The sequence below is a fragment of the Leucopleurus acutus genome, assembly GCF_964270905.1.
Source record: "Leucopleurus acutus genome assembly, chromosome: 5".
Lineage (NCBI taxonomy): Eukaryota > Metazoa > Chordata > Mammalia > Artiodactyla > Delphinidae > Leucopleurus > Leucopleurus acutus.
The window spans coordinates 125,126,914-125,143,396 of record NC_139147.1 but is presented as its reverse complement, the minus strand read 5'-3'; the positions used below and the strand labels follow the sequence as shown (position 1 = coordinate 125,143,396).

The following is a 16,483-nucleotide window of genomic DNA, read 5'->3' as shown; positions in this document are numbered from 1 at the left end:
CAATTGTTATATCTTCTTCTTGGATTGATCCCTTGATCATTATGTAGTGTCTTTCTTTGTCTCTTGTAATAATCTTTATTTTAAAGTCTATTTTGTCTGAGTATTGCTACTCCAGCTATTTTTTGATTTCCATTTGCATGGAATATCTTTTTCCCTCCCCTCACTTTCAGTCTGTATGTGTCCCTAGGTCTGAAGTGGGTTTCTTGTAGACATCATATATACAGGTCTTGTTTTTGCATCCATTCAGCCAGTCTGTGTCTTTTGGTTGGAACATTTAATCCATTTACATTTAAGGTAATTATCAATATGTATGTTCCTATTACCAGTTTCTTAATTGTTTTGGGTTTGTTTTTGTAGGTCTTTTCCTTCTTTTGTGTTTCCTGCCTAGAGAAGTTCCTTTAGCATTTGTTGTAAAGCTGGTTTGGTGGTGCTGAATTCTCTGAACTTTTGCTTGTCTGTAAAGGTTTTAACTTCTCCTTTGAATCTGAATGAGATCCTTGCTGGGTAGAGTAATTTTGGTTGATAGGTTTTTCCCTTTCATCACTTTAAATATGTCCTGCCACTGCCTTCTGGCTTGCAGAGTTCCTGCTGGAAGGTCAGCTGTTAACCTTATGGAGATTCCCTTGTATGTTATTTGTTTTTTATCCCTTGCTGCTTTTAATATTTTTTCTTTGTATTTAATTTTTGATAGTTTGATTAATATGTGTCTTGGCGTGTTTCTCCTTGGATTTATCCTGTATGGGACTCTCTGCCCTTCCTGTACTTGATTGACTATTTCCTTTCCCATGTTAGGGAAGTTTTCGATTATAATCTCTTCAAATATTTTCTTTTCTTTTTTGTTTTTTAAATATCTTTATTGGAGTATAATTGCTTTACAATGTTGTGTTAGTTTCTGCTGTATAACAAAGTGAATCAGCTATAGGTATACATGTATCCCCACATCCCTCCATCTTGCATCTCCCTGGAACCCTCCCTATCTAGGTGGTCACACAGCACCAAGCTGATCTCCCCATGCTATGCAGCTGCTTCCAACTAGCTATCTATTTTACATTCTTCAAATATTTTCTCAGACCCTTTCTTTTTCTCTTCTTCTTCTGGGGCCCCTATAATTCAAATGTTGGTGCATTTAATGTTGTCCTAGAGGTCCCTGAGACTGTCTTCAATTCTTTTCATTCTTTTTTCTTTATTCTGCTCTGTGGCAGTTATTTCCACTATTTTATCTTCTAGGTCAGTTATCCGTTCTTCTGCCTCAGTTATTCTGCTATTGATTCCTTCTAGAGAATTCTTAATTTCTCTATCTTCTCATTTTAACTTACTGTGTTTGGGGTCTCCTTTTCGCAGGCTGCAGGTTCATACAGTTCCTGTTATCTTTGGTGTCAGCCCCCAGTGGGTAAGGTTGGTTCAGTCACTTGTGTAGGCTTCCTGGTGGAGGGAACTGGTGCCTGTGCTCTGGTGGGTGGGGCTGGATCTTGTCCTTCAGGTGGGCAGAGCCACATCTGGTGGAACACCTGTGTACCTTTTTTTCTTTTCCTTTGTGTTTGTCTAGTTTCACTTGAATTGCACCCTGCTCTTCAGATGAGAGTTCCTAGTGTGAAACGGCTGTGCCCATCACCTCAGCTTGGCAGGCCATCTACTGGAGCACTACGCTCCACACTGCAATTGATCTGGGAGGATTTGATCAGGGGGTTTATAACGGTGGTTCAAAGGTGGGGTCTCTGACAAGATTAGGGTGTGAGCCGGGCCTGCACTCCTTTAATCTCATCTCAGGTCTCCTAATCTTGATGATCTTCTCTGGCCCCTTCAATCCTGCCTCAGGTGGTTTGTGGGCTACTCCTCTTTTGATTAGCAACTGTTCGAATCTGCCCTTTGGAATTCAGGGAAGGTCATGGATGCTGGAGTCTTGCCTTGGTTTGTAGAAGCCAAACCTCTAGACGGACAGATTAAGGGAGTGAGCATGTTGGGAATATCCAGTCTCAGTCTTCTCACTTGCATATCCACATAAGAAAGACGAAGGATAAATAAAAGGAAGATCATTTAAAATCCAATTTAGTGTGAATTTTGTTTTAATCTTGTGTCTTGAAGAGATGCAAATTCAAAGGAAAAAAAAGATGGAATTCATAGGTAATTCAGGGTATGGAGAGCAGCTCACAATGAGGAATCCAGAGTGATTATTCCATTTGCATGTGAGGTTAGTGGCTGGACTTTTTTTTTTTAATGCTTCTTCTGGCAATTACGGTATTTGATTTCTGGAGCTTTAGTGGAGAGGGCTCTGTGTAGAGAAGCTGGGGGCCGGCTCTGTCCCTCCACGGAGCATGGTCATTCCCAAAAAGTGCCCTTCCGGCTTGGAGCACCTGGGCGATAGCAGGGCCTCCGGAGAGGGGTGGCCAGTGGCCGAGAATGGAGAGCTTTCCTTTCCTGCAAAGCAGGATTACTAATCCATCTTGGAGGGTTTTGAAGTGCACGACTCTTTGTTGCAAAGGAAAATGCATCTGGACACCAGCACTTCTGGATAGTGGTGCCCCAAAATCACCCAGTCGAGCACTTTCGATAGAGCAAAGCCCCAAGATTTCCTAGAGGTATATATTCTTCTTTATAACTTAGCCACACTCTGATGATTGGCAGCAAAAGATGTATTAACAATGAATAAATGGCAAAATAAAAAATTCCCAGAGAGACTAGAATTTATGAAAGAAAAGTCACAATACAGGTCTCATCTTATTCAGAAAGGGTTTGCAGGTACTGACAAACTCTTGGTATGGGTAAAAAAAAAACGTTTTTAAGGGTAATCATTAAAAGAATAGAAAATAATTAAGATGATGATTGTCCTACCTCCTTGAAGAGAAAAAAAGAGCAAAGGAATCTCCACCTAGCAAATGTCAGGAAAGAAAAGAATGGAACAAGAAACCATGTAAATAGAAAACAGAAAGTAAGATATCAGGAATAAAAGCAGATATATAAGTTGGTCTCAGTGTCTATGAATGGTTTAATTCCCCTGATAAAAGAACAAACCCTCTCAAAGTAAATCTAAGAAACAAAATGAAATTTAGTTATATAGTGGAAACAAGAGAGTTATCTAAAACAAAACAGTTTTCACAAAGGTGCCTGAACATAAAGTCAACACAGAGATGTACAAAGAACCAGCAACAATCAATTAGAAAATGTAATGGAAAAAGGATCCCATTCATAATAGCAATAAAAGTTATAAGATAACTAGATAACCTAGGAAATAAACAGAACAAAAAATATGCAAAAGCTAAATTTAAAAATATATAAAACTTTATTGAAAGCTAGAAAGGAAGACCCAAAGAAAATTAGAGACATATTTCTGAGTGAGATGATTCAAAACTGTAAATGTGGTGACTTCCCTGGTGGTCCAGTGGCTAAGACTCCACACTCCCAATGCATGGGCCCAGGTTCGATCCCTGTTCAGGGAACTAGATCCCACATGCCGCAACTAAGAGTTCTCATGCCGCAATAAAGATCCCACATGCCGCAACTAAAGATCCTGCATGCCACAACTAAAGATCCCACATGCCGCAACTAAGACCTGGCACAGCCAAACAAATAAAGTTTTTAAAAAAACTGTAAATGTATTATTTTTCCAAATATTAATCTAAAACATTAACTCAATTTCAGCTCATCTCAATGGGATCTATTTTTGAATTTGACAAATTATTCATACAGGAAAATAAATGTGCTAAAAATATATCCAAGGAAAAAATTTAAAAGAACAATAACAAGACACTTACCTTAAAAGGTATCAAAACCTACTATAAAGCTACAGAAATTAGTATAGAAATGGAAGAGACTAGAGAGTCTAGAAACAAACCTATGCATCTAAGGGCATATGGTATATGATATACGTTTCAATTCAGTAAAGTAGAGAAAGAATAGTCAACTAGAAGCTGCAAACTCAAATGCCTATAGAAGCCAGGTAAGAGCATAAATGAGTGAAGCAAGGACGGGGTGGGACTGTGACTAACTGAAGAGCACATGCCCATATGTGACAGGGGAAAGACCTAATTCTGTGCTGATAACGACTATGCAAGAATTTGCTGCCAGATTCTTTGGTTTTTTAAGAGAAACTAGAAATAAGGACTTAAATAAAAATCCCTTAATTAAAAAAAAATTAGTAATTAATTCAAAGTTTAAAAAAACCTGTATGGGCCCAATAAAATATGAGTGCAGGCCCAGTTCAGTCAGTAAACTACCAGGCTTACTTGCTCATTTATTCAATAATAAATGGTCTATAAATCAAGTAAAGTTAGATCTTTACATCATACCACATAGAACATTACATTTCTGATGGACTAAATATCTAAATTTAAAAAAAGCATACAAGGACCTTAAGAAATAGATTTACTTATGTAATAATATCAACAACAGCAAAAACAAAAACAATAAAAAGGGAAATGGTTTAAGTAGGTAGAGAAAAGGATTATAAAATCTGTTAAAACCTTACCAGCTTTTCACTACCCTACTCTGAACAGGCCAAAGTCTCTTTTCAAGGGTAAGACAAATTCTCAGTCAAGTTACCAACTTTTAGCCAAGTAGCATGTCATGGCAAGACAAGACAGGCTAAGCAACACAAATAAAGGATACAAGTATTCCTTACCAATTGATAATTTGTTATACTGTGATTGTAACCAAGGTTCACTGTAAACCCCAGTCTTTCTGTCAACTGTTCAATACCTGAAAGTATCTCTGGTCAGTTAGGGTCTGCTGCTGGTTATCTTTGCTGGGCTCATCTTTTCCGTCTTCGTCCTCAGCCTTTTTTTGACTGATAAGATCCTGTAATCTAAAGGGGAAAAAACCCAAGATAATACAAAATGCTTTACTAGACACTCGATTAAGATGACAAAAATAAGCCAATGATCCAGCTACCCTCCCAAAAGCTTTGTCATTTTCCATATATATGCGTGTTTATGTGCATGCACATACATGCATATATGCATAAATTTTTTTTTAATTTTAAGCCATGTTGTCACTGGAAAACAAGAAGACCCTCTTAACAGACACAATATAGAAGGAATCCCTGAAAACTAAAGGGATCAGACTGATGAAGAAAGTTCTAACCAGTCCCCAGCACTTATAAAAAATAGAATAGGAAAGAACTACAGTAAAGGATGAAAGCAAGTTCCAAGGTACTCCAAGCTTGATGCTGTAGGTAAGGGAATCAACAAACAATGGGTAGGGAAAACAGTTTGGGCACTGCAGCAGCAAGAGCTAGGCAGTTTGGTCCTTCCTTCTTCATAGTCCTCTTGTGCCGAAGAGAAGACAACAGTGACACCTGCCAGTCAAGAGGGCATGAAAACCCAAGAGACCATTGTCCCAGGTGGCTACCAGAACTCTGGGGGAAAGTCTCTTTGTCCAGAAACCTAAAAACACGAGTGTATCCATCTAGTAGCCCTTCTCCAAATATCTCTGAAGTCAAGGCTGTAGTAAATATTTCTCCCCCACCCACCATGCCTCAGAAAAAAGTCTCTTATTAAACCCACTTCAAATTAACCAGTATGCCTATCAGTTTCCTGTGGAACCCTGACCCATTAAAACTGATTCCATGACTCGTTAGTAAGCTTTACTTGCTGTTTGTAAAATAGAATAGCGACATTCTATCGTGTCATTTGCCTACTAAAAAACAGTGGCTTCCCACTACTTTTAGAACTAAATCCAATCTCCTTGGGTTAGGTTTGAACTTCTCCATGCTGGTAGTCCTAACCCAATATTCCTCTGGACTCCTTTCTTACCTCATCTCTTACTACCACCTTACAATTATCTCCTTCACTCACATGTATTCCCCTTGATCTTCACTCAATTGCTTTTCTCTGCTCTCTGGTGAGCATATGCCAGAAACAAAATAAACAGAATTAGCTCTAGATAAAAAGTCAACCTCCTTCCTCTAATAGACACAGAGACCTCACAATCTATTTTCCACTTGACTTCCCATCTATTTACCATATTCACATATTTGACAGTTTTGCCTAAAGGCAGTGCCAGGAGCATACTGTCTAGAATACAAAAGTGACACAGAAAAGCCAACAGCTCTATAGTGGGACTACAAGTCAACTGACATATCTGAATTTAAATGTTAACCTTTCATTCAGGTGGAAAAGTTTAATTTATCAATGAACTGTTTGCAAGTATGATTAATAAATATTATACTATGGATATATAATATTTTAACTGTCAGTATAGTAACCTGAATATATATATCATTGCATGTACTAGCTTACAGTCACTCTGGGAAATGAAATGTGATTCAATTAATCAGGTGAATAAAGAGATACCCTCAATGTAATAACGATAATAACTAACATATATTGGGAGCCTGGTGATGACAATAATTAGTATTTATTGAGAAACTTCTCTATGCAGGAACTCTTCTAAGCACTCACATGTATTAATTTATTTAATCCCATTGTTTTTCTAAATTTACAGAAGGTAAGGATTAGTAAAAGCTAGGGATTCATGGGGAATGGACCTTTGGTTCACCTAGTCTCACAGTAAATATTTGCCACAGCATAATACTCCTGAAAACTTTTGTATTCTGCAAAACCACACGTGAAAATAACAGGGTTCAGGAGAAAAGTAAGTGTTAGCAACCAGACTATTTAAAACTGAGGCAGCTTTATAACTAGACAGCTAACAAAAACAATAATTTGTGCCTCAGGAGATAAGTTAGACAGCTCAAGTATGTCTGGAGGTTGCCTCAGGCGATATTACAAATGCACAGCCAACAGAGCAGAAACGTTGGCTTGAGGATGCCAAAACTATGAAGATGGAAGTGGAGCTCCTGGCCAAAGAAGCCGACGTTATAATAGGTGAGGAAAGAAGGGCAACCTGCTCCTGGCCAAAGAAGCTGAGGTTAAAATAGGTGAGGAAAGAAGCGCAACCTGCCTCCAGCCTATAGTCTGTCTAATGCTGAGGGTCAGGGAGGGAGCCCTGGGTGCAGTTTCTCATTTTAAATTTTCTTAAGATAGATCTGAAAGGGCAGGTGCCTATGTACTAGCAAAGCTTTCCCCTTTCTGAAGTCTATACTATACTGCTATTCTAACTCCTTGTATCTAGGAAAAAAGTGCATGTAAACAATTCAACTTCTAATGTTATACTATTAATCATTCCCTTATTTTCCAATTGCATATGACTTAATTGGTGTTTTAGAAACCCGTGTCTGAACAGAATATGCTGTACTCAGAAATATTCCAGGGTTGTTTTATAGTCTCCAGAGTAGTGAGCAGAGCCTGAAGGCCATAAAAGTCTCCTAAAATGGCTAAGGAATTCTTTACATACTTAGCAGACACCCATTCCACACAGCTAGCAGCAACAGCTATGTTTCTTTGTGGAGTCTGGAAATCCAGAAAACTGTACTCCCAACTTAAAAACTATGTTGATAAGTTTCTATGTCCAGACACTTCATAGCTTTTAACTGTGTCTGTTGAAGCCTTTCCATAATCTCATGGTGACTCCTGTTCTGGAGTTCTCTTTGGGGGATGGATGCGGGAGCCTTAACTAAAACACTTTTTCCGCTCTGACTCAGTATTTTTCCACTTCCTGCCCTTCCCCTAGGGCCATGAAAAAACAGGAGTCATCTGTGCAGCATGTCATTGATTGACCCTTACCTGATGCCATTCTATGGGGAAAAACGGAACACCGAGGAGCCAGTCCTGTTTTGGCCTCTTTCTTATATTACTGCAGTAAGTCAGTAAAGCCTGGATTGTTAATTTCAGTTTGGCTCATTTTCCTAACTGACCACCTCAACTCCTGTCAGCTCAACACTAGGGTGATGAAATTCTGATTTTATTTTCTTCTAGCAAAATACAAATACCACTGAAAAATTAAATGGAATTAGTGTAGTACCTTTGGTTATCTTGCACTGGCAGACCTATTTGATCACTTCCCAGCAACAGAATTTTATAACCAACTTGTTTGTAATATTAACTCAAACAAGAAGCTTTCCCATGTTAAATTAATTTGATATTTGAAGACTGGTTAGTTGAAAGGTAACTACAGACTAAAGAAAAAAATTAATTTTCTCTAGTTATAAAAGGGAAAGAGGGACGTCCCTGGTGGCGCCATGGTTAAGAATCCGCCCGCCAATACAGGGGACACAGGTTCAAGCCCTGGTCCGGAAAGATCCCACATGCTGCGGAGCAACTAAGCCTGTACGCCACAACTACTGAGCCTGCACTCTAGAGCCTGGATGCCACAACTCCTGAAGCCCACGCGCCTAGCCTAGAGCCTGTGCTCCGCAACAAGAGAAGCCAGTACAATGAGAAGCCCGCGCACCGCAACGAAGAGTAGCTCCCACTCACCGCAACTAGAAAAAGCCTGTGCACAGCAACGAAGACCCAATGCAGCCATAAATAAATAAATAAATTTCTAAAAATAAGGGTGGGGGGAGAGACTTTCCTCTCCTTTTCTTGTAGCATTTCCTTTGGAAAACCTGTAGTTATAAATCCTAAGAAGTATGTAGATCTTGTTAAAATTTACGTAAGCCTCCTGCCAATTTTATACCTAGCAATGTCTTTCTTGGGAACCTTAGAACCATCTCTTCAAAGGTGGACATCAGGGAAGAGGGTGCCTTGTCTCCTTTTCCCTGTTGGAGCTTAGCCTATGCTCCTGGTTCTAACTTGTAACTTCCTCCTTGTCATGAAGATACAATACGTTTCATTTTTCCTTTGGCTAAAGACAATTCCATGTATGTAATGGACTGCATATCTGCCTGGCTATATTAAAGGGTGAGATTTCTTTCGGTCTTTGAAATATCTTTAGCAGATTGCCTCTAATGCACACTGCAGTCTGGCTGGATATTTATTCCAACTGTTATATAAAACTGTTTCTTTTTTTTCCTACATATGTGGAGAGGATTCACTGGGTTGACAGGAGATTTTTTTTTAATTTTTTGAATAAGTCATACTTTTATTTTTCAGAAGCGAAAAGGACAAGTGGCAACTTGCCTTTGGAAAATACATTAATATCAGAGTAATAAGCTATCTATCTCATAGAGACAGTAGCCTAAGAAAGACTGTATTATCATATAAATCTCAAAGTTCTATTAAATAAATCACAGAATAATATGTTTTTAACTGACACAACAAAACAAAAACATCAGCAACAAAAAATTAAACAGAATCCATAATGTGGTATGTGAAGACGGAAAAAGGAAAATCTGGAAATCTACACACAGAGAGCTCTCTATTAAAATCAAGGAGGCCCAAATCTGTTTCTTTTAAACAATATTCATGGATATAACTGCATTTTTCTAAATGTCTCATTGGTAATACTCAGTCTCGTAAGTCTGGTTCCATAATAATCTATAATGTAACTATTTCCATCTGAAGGTCCAACAATCTGCATTGAAATAAGAATGAAATCAATTAGGTTCCCAATTCCACAAAATCCTACAGTGTAAAACTTTAACAAACACATTTCGGTAATATATGGACTTGAGAAAACCAATTTCGTTTCCAGTAAAATGTGTTTCATTGCCACCAAAATCCTTACAAGTTATGTTGGGTGCTGGAAAACATGGAACATGAGCGGTGTAGTTTGTACAGTTAACTGGTTCTTGTGTAGCATCATTTATTTTTGGATCTTTATAAATATACTGTCCCACTTTGAGGTCCTCGCACTTAAGTGACTCCTTGCTGCCGCCGGCGGCAGCTCCCCAAGGTCCTATGGTTACTGACACAGCCCACAGGACAGCCAGGAGCCGAGCAGCAGCAGTCTTGGAAGCAACCAGCCCGGAGGGCCAAGCGGCCGCCATGCTGGGGACCAGCGCATCCCCCTGGAGATTTTTATTTTTGATTATTTCCCTAACATCACAGTAGTTCTTTGAAAAAAATATTCTACCTCTGCCCCAGCAGAAAAGAAAAATTTGAAAATTTTTTACATTGAAAAAGTTTTTTTCATTGGGTGTTCTGTTTGGTTTTAGTTATCAGTGTGGTGGTTAAGAGTGTGAGCTTGAGAGTCCAAATGCTTGGGTATGGACCTGATTTCTTTCCAAGTTCTTCCACATACCACCTCCTGTGCAATATGGGCAAGTTATCTAACATTCCTAATTCTGTTTCACATCTAGATACTACAAAAGTTCCAAACTTAAAAACAAATTAATGACAGATTTTTTTAAATTCCAAATGTAAATTTCTAAAAAAAAACACAAATCCTTTATTCAAAATGCAAATCATTTCTTCAAAATTCAACAGGAATACATAGCAGGGATTGGTTCTGAATCACAATTTTAAAGTCTAATAGTGAAGTCACTCTAAAAACCAGTTCCCAAATGAATAACAAAAAACATATACACAATCAAATCTCATTATTCATGGTAGTTATACTCTATAAAGTCACCATGTACACTGAATTAGTGAAGACTGAACCACTGCTGCTAGGGGAAATACAGGATCAGGTTCCTGCATGCCTCTGGTCACATTTTCCTCAACTGATCAATATATATAACCTTGTTTTATGTGTGTTAATGTTTATAAAGACATCTTTTTAAATACTGTTGTTTCATTAACATTGGACTCATGGCTAACAGCACTATAACTCATGCCTAAATGAAGTTTCTCTAACACATGTATATTCTCTGCAAGGTACATCACAGCCTTCTTGTGTGTAGAACACTACACAGCACTTCAGTACCATGCTTGGGACCATCTTGGAGAAATCACCAACAAAAAGCAAAAAATGAAAAAATAAAAGTGGCATATGACAGCAAAAAGAATGACTGTTTACATTATGAAAGCTGAAACAAAAGGGCAGAGCATCACGTTGTTCCGCAGCTGAAAATGTGTATACTGGGCACATCCATGAATGATTGTGCAAGTGCCACCACTACTGATTTGGGGATTAAAAACAAATTTTAGCAGATAGGCAAATTCACAAATATGCAATCTGTGAATAATGAGGAAACGACTAGATATCTCTATGAATATATGTGCATGCCTTTGTGTGTGTGAGTATCTTCACTGATACATTTACATTGAAGTCCTAAGATTCCTTTGAAGGGGATCAGGATATGCCACTCCAAAATATGACACTTTGAGGGATGGCCTAGTGCTTAGGATTCCGGGCTTCACTGCCGTGGCCCAGGTTCAATCCCTGGTTGGGGAACTAAGAGCCCACAATCCCCATGGTGTGGCCAAAAACAAAAACAAACAAAAAACCCAAAATATGCCACTTTGACATAAGAAATGTTTTAAGCTAAAGGAATTTGAGAAATGGCAGGAGCAGGAAGGACTCTGACCTCCCCCTTCTCCCCTGAAGCAGACCATAAGACCCTCATGCAACAGGTGCCCTCCCTGTACCCAGAGGAAAGGAGCATCTTTATCTCTGAAGACAAGGAATCTGAATTTCCCCCAGTTTATTACCCTTAGCTCATACCCTTTTGTACTATCACATTTTCCCACCACTTTCCACTCTTCGTCAAACCTAGTAAATGCTCAAGCTTAACAATTTCTTCAAGTCTTCATTTCTTCTCAGGTCAGGTAAAACTTACATTAAATAAATTTACATACTTTTCTCATGTTAATCTGTCTTTGTCAGTTTAATTTTCAGGCCCAGCCAGAGACCCTAAGAAGGCTGAGAAGTTTTCCTCCCTTACGCCTTCTCTGACTTTTTATCTCCCTTACATCCTCCTGTTCCCAGCTGCTCCTTGACCAATTTTCCTATCTCCGCTAATGCCCCAACAACTACCTAGTTATTCAGGACTAAAACTTAGTCTTGATTAGTGGATTTTGGATTTTTTGACTCTTGATTTTTCTCCCCCCGTCAGCTGCCTATATCCCCAATCCATCACCAAGTCCTATCAGTTCTATCTCCACTACTGCCACCTTTGACCATGTCACTACCACTTCTTGTCCAAACTCATACAATAGCAACTCTCACACTATTTCACCTTTAGTACTTATACTATATCTAAATTGTCATTTATTTTTTCATTGCCCTTCCCCCTTCACATAACCTTCATGAGAGCAAGAACCTTTTCTACTTGATTTACCACTGTAATTTCAGTATGCAGAATGCCAAGCATATAGGAAGAGGTACTACAGGTACCTAAAATATCAAGCAATCGTAGGAAGGGAAAAAATATTAATTGAATGAATGAAGGCAACCTTTCCAAACCTTTCACTTCTCTTTTCTTTTTTAGTTTTCCTTCCTTAATTTAACTTAATATGTAATTCCTGGATGGCCAGAATACTATACTTCCCTTTCACTGTGGCATGTGCTGCCATAAGGAGGAAACAGCTGTCACTGAAAATTGAATCAACATATGCTAATACAACTGATTTAATACACCTAATGCATATTTTAACTCATGTCATTTTTAAAATATTTAATCTCAGTGCTCACTGCACTACTTCAAGTCCCATTCCCTTGAATCAAAGAGTACACATAGCTAATCTTCAGAAAATACTACCACTATTTGAAGACCAACTTTTTGAAACTCCTCTGAGTACATGCTTTTCAAAGTCATGAAAGAGAGGTGGTGGATATGAATGACACACTGCATTCATTCTGGGACCTTTAGTTGTTTTTTTTTTTTTTGCCGTCGCAGACCTCTCACTGTTGTGGCCTCTCCCGTTGCGGAGCACAAGCTCCGGACGTGCAGGCTCAGCGGCCATTGCTCATGGGCCTAGCCGCTCCGCGGCATGTGGGATCTTCCCACACCGGGGCACGAACCCGTGTTCCCTGCATCGGCAGGCAGACGCTCAATCACTGCACCACCAGGGAAGCCCCAACCTTTAGTTTTAAAATACAATGAGGCTATATATTATTCATGTCATAACTACCACCAACAAAAATTTGGGCCTTGTCACCTCTAATTTCAATGATTCTCTTGCAATTCCTCCATGACTTTCAAAGACAACTTTCTAATTAAAATCTTTGCCTTTTATTATATCAGACAATTACCTTTTCCTTGTTCTTATTTAAGATGCATATACAGCCAAATGCAATACAGTAGAAACCTTTAAAACTGTGGAACCAGAAATACCCATTTTTAATGTCATTTCCCCCCATCAGCCTGGTAATTTTGAGCCACGGTCACTATGGGGTAAGCTGACAGATAATAAAAATAAATAATAAGATACAAAATCTTAATAAATTTTTAACTTTGGTAAAATATAATTACTTGATGCTTTTCTTAAGGGCTTTCTCCAGCTTCTTCACCTGTTGTTGATAAAGTCTTAATTCATGCCGTGTGGGCCTGTAGAAGATAAATCATGTTGAACGCACTTATTTTTATTTAATAAAACTATACCGTAAAGATATTTAATAATAAACAATAGTGTATACCCTGTTACTTGTCACAAATATGCTTAAAAATTCTTAAAATATTTCATGATTGCTGGGCTTCCCTGGTGGCACAGTGGTTAAGAATCCGCCTGCCACTGCAGGGGACACGGGTTCCAGCCCTGGTCCAGGAAGATCCCACATGCCACGGAGCAACTAAGCCCGTGCACCACAACTACTGAGTCTGTGCTCTAGAGCCCGCAAGCCACAACTATTGAGCCCGCGTGCCACAACTACTTAAGTCCACATGCAGCAACTAAGACCCAACACAACCAAAATAAATTAGTTAATTAAAAAAAAATTTCATGATTGCTAATGAGGTATTTATTGGCCATTGGGTTTCTTCTTCTGTGTATTCCCTGTTCAAAACTTTCTACCCATTTTTATTGTTATTAATCTATTACTTGTTTCTATAGTAAATTATCTCAAATGCACGGACAAGAATAGAGAATAGTAAGACAAATAGTACTGTGTCCACCCCTCAAGCTTTATCAAAGTTGAATAGTAATTTGTTTCAAATATTTTAACTAAAACATTATACATGTACTTAAAACTCCATGTGTGACCCTGATTACTGTCATTGCTCTCCTTCCCATACCACAGGTGACCACTATCTGAAATTCATTCTTCATTCTTCCCATGCATGTTTTATAAATTTTTACCTCATATTCAAATAACCATAAATTTACACATTATTATGTGGCAGGCTTTTAAACTTTATAGAAATGGTTTTTACTGTAGGTATCAGTCTCCTCTCCATTAAAGTATAAGATTTACAAGAACAAGGTATTTGTTTTGCTTATTATATATTATCCCAGAACTTAAGGCCATGTCTAACTTACAATAGGTATTCAACAAATATTTGTTGAATAAAAAAGTCTCAGCAGTGTGCATTCCTTATTACTCTCTGTTAACAGGTAGAGTGCCATCCTTTTGTGGTTGTATGATGTACATAAATAAACCTTTCTGTTGTATGCCATTTAAACTTTTTAATTCCCCCCCTTCCCACAACACAGGCATATGATGAGGTAATAAGACATTCTAAAGTAATTTGGAAAAAACAATTGAAATAAAAAATAAAGTTATTTGGGAAAGGGAAACCTGCTGGCATAAGACTGAATATATTCTGAGTTCCTACCCAGTTTTATCTTCTTCCTATTTTCTCACTTTCCTTGCCTATGTATGTATTTTTGCTCTTTCCATGATATGAGAGACAAATGACTAAAATAAGTATGAGTATGAGGTCCCCAACATTAGTTTTAGAGTAAAGGGGACAGAATGATTTATTTAATATTCAAAATTCCAGTTTATGCTTAAATGGAAGTTAAATAAAAATGACAAGTTTCTCTCACCTGGTTTCCAAATCTTTTTGGAGATTCAGCTTTTCAATTAAAAGTGCATCTATCTTAGATTTCGATTCCTTGAGTTGATTCTGTAATGACTGCAACACATTTCATAAAAATATGGTTAACTTTCCTGGGAGATTACTTAGATTATCATTTTGCTTTATAAAAAAAGTATTTATCAGTCATATAGTCCCCATACCATTAGAAGGCCTTTATAAGTGGGTGAAGCACTCAGACTCCTGTAGTCTTCTTCTGACTCACTTTCATCTTCTTCATATTGCCTATGAAAAGATACATGCAGTGTATTTATGAAAAAAAAATCTAGCTAACAAAAATCAAATCAACACAATAAGCGTTTGATAACCTAAACATGAACTAAAATTTAAGCTAAATTTCCTACTTATTCTCACAGAAAATGGTATTAGAACATACTACTTACTACCTAGTGCTATAGTGTATATTTGTTCACTAATGCCTTAATTGGAAGGTAAGATCCATGAAGACCAGAACTTTGTCTTGTTCACCATTGTATCTCACTGCCCAGAAGAATATGGGGCATAAGAGGTGGTGAAAAAACACTTCTTGAATGAATAAACAAAGCATATTGTTTTTTCCTTCTAGTACTTTTAGGTCACAAAAATATCTATATCAAAAAATGCAGGGACTTCCCTGGTGGCACAGTGGTTGAGAATCTGCCTGCCAATGCAGGGGAGACACGGGTTTGAGCTCTGACCTGGGAAGATCCCACATGCTGCGGAGCAACTAAGCCTGTGTGCCACAACTATTGAGCCTGCGCTCTAGAGCCCACAAGCCAAAACTACTGAGCCCACGAGCCACAACTACTGAGCCTGCGTGCCACAACTACTGAAGCCTGTGCACCTAGAGCCCAAGCTCTACAACAAGAGAAGCCACCGCAATGAGAAGCCCACGCACCGCAATGAAGACTAGCCCCTGCTTGCCACAACTAGAGAAAGCCCGCGTGCAGCAACTAAGACCCAGCAACGAAGACCCAATGCAGCCAAAAATAAATAAATAAATTTATTTTTTAAAAAAATGCAGAGTATAAGTGGACAAGGCCACAGACTTAGTGTCCCTGATTCAAGTCTTGACATCACCATTAACCAGTTGTGTTATTTGGGTAGGTCAGTCTCTCAAAATTTGTTTTCTCATCTATAAAATAGATAATTTTATCTATTAATTAATTTTATCTATTAATTAATTGATTTTATCTATCAATTAATTAATTAATAATCTGATAATTAATAATCTGATAATGTCTGTCACATCTACCTCACAGAATTGGTGTTAAAAGTTAAAAAGATATCAAAGCATTCTGTGAGCTATAAAGTACTAGAAAATCAGTATTAATGTTTTTTAAAATCCTGATACACTTAACACAGGGCTGTCTGATACGGTAAACGCTAGGTACACACGGGCAATGAGCACTTGAAATATAGCTAATGCAACTGAAGAGCTAGACTTTTGATTCTATTTCATTTTTTCTTTTTTAATAAATTTATTTATTTATTTTTGGCTGTGTTGGGTCTTCGTTTCTGTGCGAGGGCTTTCTCTAGTTGCGGTGAGCGGGGGCCACTCTTCATCGCGGTGCGCGGGCGTCTCACTGTCGTGGCCTCTCTTGTTGCGAAGCACAGGCTCCAGACACACAGGCTCAGTAGTTGTGGCTCACGGGCCCAGTCGCTCCGCGGCATGTGGGATCTTCCCAGACCAGGGCTCGAACCCGTGTCCCCTGAATTGGCAGGCAGATTCTCAACTACTGCGCCACCAGGGAAGCCCAATTCTATTTCATTTTAATTAAAATTTAAAAACTGAAGCAGTGTAAA

General features: G+C 38.4%; 1 protein-coding gene and 1 pseudogene across 2 annotated transcripts in view; both read right to left on the bottom strand.

Annotated features, from left to right (window-relative positions):
• The window catches only part of CEP70 (centrosomal protein 70), a 79,734-nt gene that overhangs the window by 18,313 nt on the left and 44,938 nt on the right, over positions 1 to 16,483 (bottom strand). The window contains exons 10-13 of the mRNA XM_082839031.1: positions 14,842 to 14,923; positions 14,649 to 14,737; positions 13,136 to 13,210; positions 4,693 to 4,798 (exon numbers count right to left, since the gene is read on the bottom strand). Of these exons, the coding sequence (XP_082695157.1) occupies positions 4,693 to 4,798; positions 13,136 to 13,210; positions 14,649 to 14,737; positions 14,842 to 14,923 (352 nt within the window). The remainder of the gene's footprint in view (positions 1 to 4,692; positions 4,799 to 13,135; positions 13,211 to 14,648; positions 14,738 to 14,841; positions 14,924 to 16,483) is intronic.
• Positions 9,241 to 10,284, bottom strand: LOC309961600 (TM2 domain-containing protein 1-like; annotated as a pseudogene). Its single transcript has one exon. The product of its transcript is annotated as a TM2 domain-containing protein 1-like (transcript).